Source organism: Nicotiana sylvestris, chromosome 2 (assembly GCF_000393655.2).
Source record: "Nicotiana sylvestris chromosome 2, ASM39365v2, whole genome shotgun sequence".
Lineage (NCBI taxonomy): Eukaryota > Viridiplantae > Streptophyta > Magnoliopsida > Solanales > Solanaceae > Nicotiana > Nicotiana sylvestris.
Window position 1 is genome coordinate 176,333,771 of NC_091058.1, and position 6,023 is coordinate 176,339,793.

General features: G+C 39.7%; 1 protein-coding gene across 1 annotated transcript; it reads left to right on the forward strand.

Annotated features, from left to right (window-relative positions):
- Positions 1-4,141: 4,141 nt before the first annotated feature.
- LOC138885997 (uncharacterized) lies at positions 4,142-5,256 on the forward strand. The gene is made up of 2 exons (XM_070167017.1): positions 4,142-4,571; positions 4,670-5,256. The coding sequence occupies exons 1-2, from the start codon at positions 4,142-4,144 to the stop codon at positions 5,254-5,256; spliced, it is 1,017 nt and encodes a 338-aa protein (XP_070023118.1).
- Positions 5,257-6,023: the final 767 nt, after the last annotated feature.

Consider the following 6,023-nt stretch of genomic DNA (forward strand, 5'->3'; position numbering starts at 1 on the left):
AAAAGAAAGTACCTCACTCTTCCTGAGAACAAAATTTGCACACACTGTGGTAAGACTGGCCATTACAAAAATTAATGTAATGCAAAGGAAAAGGCCAGTCAAAAAAACAAGACTTTTGTTCAAGAAAAAAATAGGCTGCCTGGGTGGGCTAGAAGGAATCTGATTTATCCCTTTGCCCATAGAAAGGGACCCAAACTAGTTTGGGTTCCTAAGACTAACCCCTAATTTCTTTTTGCAGGTCCAAGTGAAGGGAAGCAACCAAATATGCTACATGAATAGTGGCTGCTCAAAACATATGACTGGAAGTAAGAACCAATTCCTTTCACTTGAGGACTTAAGGGAAGGCAATGTCTCCTTTGGAAATGGGACGAAAGGTGAGATCATTGGGGTTGGAAAGGTAGGTAAGACAGACTCTCACTCCATTGAGAATGTCTACTTAATAGATGGCTTGAAATATAGCCTGATCAGTGTGTCACAACTATGTGACAGAGGTAACCCTGTAGCATTCACCTCTACTAAATGCTTTGTGATTAACCTTACCACTAACAAGATTGTTTTGCAGGGAAAAAAAGTTAACAATATTTACATTGTAGATTTGTCTACTCTCTCAGAAAATGAACTAACCTGCCTAAGTGTGTTGGATAATGATCCTCTCCTGTGGCACAAAAGACTTGGTCATGCCAGTTTGAATCAGGTAAACAAATTGGTTTCTAAGGACTTGGTGATAGGGTTACCTAAAAACAAGTTCAAAGAAGACAAAGTTTGTGAGGCCTGTGCAAGTAGGAAGCAAGTAAGATCATCTTTCAAAAGCAAGAAAATGGTAAGCACAACCAAGTCGTTGGAACTGGTCCATATGAATCTCTGTGGTCTAATGAGAACCATGAGTAGAGCAGGAAAGAAATATGTCTTGGTACTTGTTTTTACCTGGGTACTATTTCTAACATACAAAGATGAAGCATTTGACATGTTCACTTCCTTTGTTAGAAAAACTCAGAAATATTAGGAAATCAACTTGCATCAATCAGGCCTGATCATGGAACTGAATTTGAAAATGCTAAGTTTGCTAAATTTTGTGATGAAAATGGTATAGTTCATCACTTCTCTGCCCCTAGGACCCCTCAACAAAATGAAGTAGTTGAAAGAAAGAACCGGACTCTTGAAGACATGGCTAGGACTATGCTTCTTTCTAGTAAACTACCCCATAGCTTCTGGACAGAGGCTGTAAACACTGCATGTTACATTATCAATAGATGCATGACTAGACCTCTTGTAGAGAAGACTCCTTATGAGTTACTTAAAGGGAGAAAACCAAATATATCCCATCTTAGGGCATTTGGATGCAAGTGCTTTGTGCACAATAATGGAAAAGACTCCCTAGGTAAGTTTGATCCCAGAAGTGATGAGAGAATATTCTTAGGATATTCTTCACATAGCAAAGCATATATAGTGTTCAATAAAAGAACTTTGTGTGTAGAAGAAAGTATACATGTAGTATTTGATGAAACTAACATTCTTTCTGAGAGACATGAACATGAAGATAAAGCCATTGGATTGGTAAAGGATTTGACTAAAGCCTCAGCACAAGTCAAAGTGGCACCAAAAGAAGGAACGGGTTCTTCTATCTAGGGCAACCTGACAGGGGGAACTGATCAAAGAGGAATTGAAATAAATCCCCTAAAAGAACCTGTTCATGACCTTGTTCCTCGGCAACAGAACATGGGAGAAATATCTAGCAAAATCCAGTTGGTTGTGAAACCTCACAAGTATCAAAGTTATCATCCTATTGAGAACATTATCACTGATCCAACATTTGAAGTCAAAACTAGATCACAATTAAAGAATCTGTGTGCTTTTGATACCTTTTTATCTCTTATTGAACCTAAAAATGATGTTGAGGAGGATGCAGATTGGGTGAATGCAATGCAAGATGAACTCAATCAGTTCGAGAGAAGTCAAGTTTGGCATCTAGTTCTAAGACCCAAGGACAGATCAGTTATTGGTACAAAATGGGTCTTCAGAAACAAATTTGATGAAGATGGAACAGTTACAAGAAACAAGTCAAAACTGGTGGTCCAAGGTTACAACCAAGAGGAGGGCATAGATTATGTTGAGACTTTTGCTTCAGTTGCAAGACTAGAGGCAATCAAACTCCTCATAGCCTTTGCAGCACACATGGAATTCACTCTTCATCAGATGGATGTCAAAAGTGCCTTCCTGAATGGCTACTTGAAAGAAGAAATGTTTGTAAAACAACCTCCAGGGTTTGAGAGCAAAGAATGTCCTGAGCATGTGTATAAGTTAGACAAGGCTCTCTATGGACCAAGCAGGCCCCAAGAGCATGATATGAACGACTGTCCAAATTCCTACTGGAGCATGGTTACAAAAGAGGTAAAATTGACAGTACCTTATTCTTAAGGAAAAAAGGTAAGGATCTCCTTGTGGTACAAATATATGTTGATGACATAATCTTTGGGGCCACCACTGATAAGCTAAGTAAGGACTTTGCAAAATTAATGGAGAGTGAGTTTGAAATGAGTATGATGGGTGAGCTTAACTTCTTCTTAGGCTTGTAGATCAAACAAAGTCCTAATGGAACCATGATCCATCAGTAGAAGTATACAAAAGAGCTTATCAAAAAGTTTAAAATGGAAGAATCAAAAGAAATAGACACACCCATTGCAACTGCTACTAAATTAGACATTGATGAACCTGGTTCATCAGTTGATCAAAAGTTGTATAGGGGTATGAATGGTTCACTCTTGTATCTTCCTGCCAGCAGACCTGACATTATTTTCAGTGTAGGGCTTTGTGCTCGTTTTCAGGTAAATCCAAAAGAGTCTCACTTGACTGCTATCAAGAGGATACTAAGATATCTGAAAGGCACCACTGATCTGTGTCTTTGGTACCCCAAAGGTAGTAATTTCAATCTAGTAAGATATGCTGATACTGATTATTCATGTTTCCTAGTGGATAGGAAGAGCACCTCAGGTATGTCTCACTTTCTTGGTTCATGTCTTGTATCCTGGGCCACTAAAAAGGAAAATGCAATGGCCTTATCCACTGCTGAGGCTGAATATGTTGTTGTTGCTTCTTGTTGTGCTCAATTGTTATGGATCAAACAACAGCTGGTAGATTTTGGCATTGAAGTTGGTTGCATTCCTATATTCTGTGATAACACTAGTGCTATAAGTATGAAAAAGAACTATGTTCATCATAAGAGGACTAAGCACATAGATGTTAGACACCACTTCTTAAGAAATAACTATGAGAAAAGATTGATCTCCATAGAATTCTGTGCTACTGATAAGCAAATTGCTGACATCTTTACTAAAGCACTGAGTAGAGAAAACTTTGAAAGGAATAGGTTGGAATTAGGGATGCTTAAGATCACCTAATAGGTCCAGCTCAGAATGCACAATGAAAAAAAATAAAAATAAAAAATATATTCTTTGGCTAGGAATTCTGAACCTGCGTAAATATCTAGATTAATTCTTACTCAGCTTCATACTTTAATTAGTATAATCCTGTGACATGTGTATATATGACTCACTGATCTCTTACACCATTTTCTCTATTATGGCATTTGAAGCATGTTCAAGAGAGTTCTATATGAAGAAACAAGTTTATTAGTATGGGTTCATATGAAAGCTCGGGTATGTTTTCTATACTCTGCACAATTAGAAAGATTAATAATTAAATCATGAGCAAAAGTCCTATACTTGTCAAATTCCTAGAAAATGCTATCAGTTGAGCATTGAACCAGTTCCGTCCATCTAGAATTCTAAACCGTGATTTTTGGCCTAATATCTAAGAAAGCCAAATCTATCATTAAAATTCTGGAATTTCAGTTTGATTAGACTTCTATTTGACCCCTAAAAAGGCTGTCATTACTTACTTAATGTCTAATTCACTTTAAATACACACCACATCTCCAGTCTTCTTCATAATTCTAAAACCGTCAAAAATTCCTCTTCAATTCTAATTGCCCTCTTCTCCAAAATTCCCAAATTCTCTCAAGAAATGAAAAATCATGTCTAACCTACAAGATCATCCTGGCAGCCCTCCAGCACCATCTCCCTCAAATTCATCCTCATCTACTCCACCAAGTGCATCTCCAAAACCTAGGTTTCGAAGGTAGAAAATGCTTGCTCGAAAAACTGTAGCATCTGGGGCTTTGAGGAAGGTTTTAAATGAAAGGTTAAAAGTTAGCCAAGTGAAAGAAAGCCCAGATCCAAAGTCTGATTCTAGCTCTGAGTACGAATCCTTTCAATCCGCGACTGAGGGAGATGGACACGGGTCTTCTGGCTCTAAAAAGACTCAAGAATCTCCTTCTGAGGTAAGTTCTTCTATGGTTGAAAACTTAGAAACTAGGTTTGTTCCGGTTGAACCCATTAGGGATGTTGAGTTGCCTGAGATGAGTAGGAGTGGAGGTAAAAAGAAGTCTGAAAAGAAAAAAGAGAGAGAGGGTGCATGTGGTGAAGAAAGGGGAAAAGGGAAGGGAGCGGTTCTTGCTATATGTGGGGTTGCACAAGATAGGTTAGATGAGAGTGGCATGAAGTCAGGGGGAAGTGGTTCTGGGGAAGCAACTGAGGGGTTGGTTCATCTAAGCAAACAAAGAGATGAACCTGTTTCATCTACTGAAGAAACCTTGGCTGACTTACTGAAAAAGGTTGGGCAAGTTATGACCCAAAGAAACGCAAAGCTATTGCATCAAAAGTCCTAAATGTTCCCAAGCCATCCAAGAAAAGAAAAGCCTCATCCCCTACACCTACTGCCTCTTCAGTGCCTAGGGGTAGAGCCACAAGAAGTAGGGTAAAACAGAGTGAAGCTAATCTACAAAAGGCTTTAGAAGAAAGCAAGAAAAAGAAAAAGGATAGAGGAAAGGGAAAGGTTGCAGAATCCTCAGAGGCTTTTGAGGAAGAAGAGATGGAACTGGTCCATCAAGAGAGGGGTACAACAATGGAGGTTACTACACCCAAGCCTAAGAAACCCAAGACTTCCTCTAAGAAGTCCTCCTCTGTGCCTATAGCTGCTGAACCCACACTAGCTAAGAGGACAAGAGCTGCAGTGAAAGCTAAACAAACCAAAGTTTCTGATGATGATGATTGGAGTAGAGAACAAGAAGAAGATGATGAATATGAGAAGGAACAAGATAAGCATGACATTTTTGGCAGAAGAAAAATCTTAAAAGGTAGATTGTTGAAGGACCTGGTGGGACCAGGGATAATGAGATTGGTCGACTCTTTGGCTGCTTAAGGATGGAAGGACATGGTCCTTTAGATGGAAGGTAGGCTAGCTAGAAATGAGTCTGGCAAATGATGTTGTTAAGGATGGAGTTGTTAGTAGCCAGGTGAAGGGAGTTCAAGTGCAGTTTGATGCTGTGAAACTGGGAGAGATTCTGGATATACCCTCTGAAGGGTTTGATGACTATACTAGGAAAAGGTGGCCATGCCTGGACTCCCTCCCCACTGCCCTTGAAATCACCAAAAGGTTCTGTGATTCAGAGAATGTGAATAAAGCCAGATCTGTGCAGAAAAGTGAAATGAGGCCTCAACACAAGGTGGTGTTTGAGTTTGCCAACAAGTGCTTATTGCCAAGACAGGAGAGAAGGCACACTACCAACTACATGGATCTGGTTCTTATGGAATGCCTGGAGAGAGGAAAGCAAATCAAATGGCCTGCCCTCACAGTCAAACTGCTAGACAGGGTCATAAATGGTTCCAAGGCTCATTCTACCCCATATGGCTTCATACTAACCACAGTTCTAGATAGGCTAAATGTGCCTCTAAAGAAATAGGAAATGGCCTCGAGCAAAGAACACTTTGGCATCAAAACTCTTCTTGCTTGTGACTATCCAGTCAATGCCATCCCAGTTGAACCTGGTTCATCCTTGAGGACACCCATCAACAGCAAGGTTAGGACTTTGGTTCAAGAATGTGCAGCTAAGGATGCTGAAATTGCTAGGCTCAAGGCTCGTGTGGTTGAAATGGAAGCTGAGAGGGATGGTCTCAGAATTAAGCTTG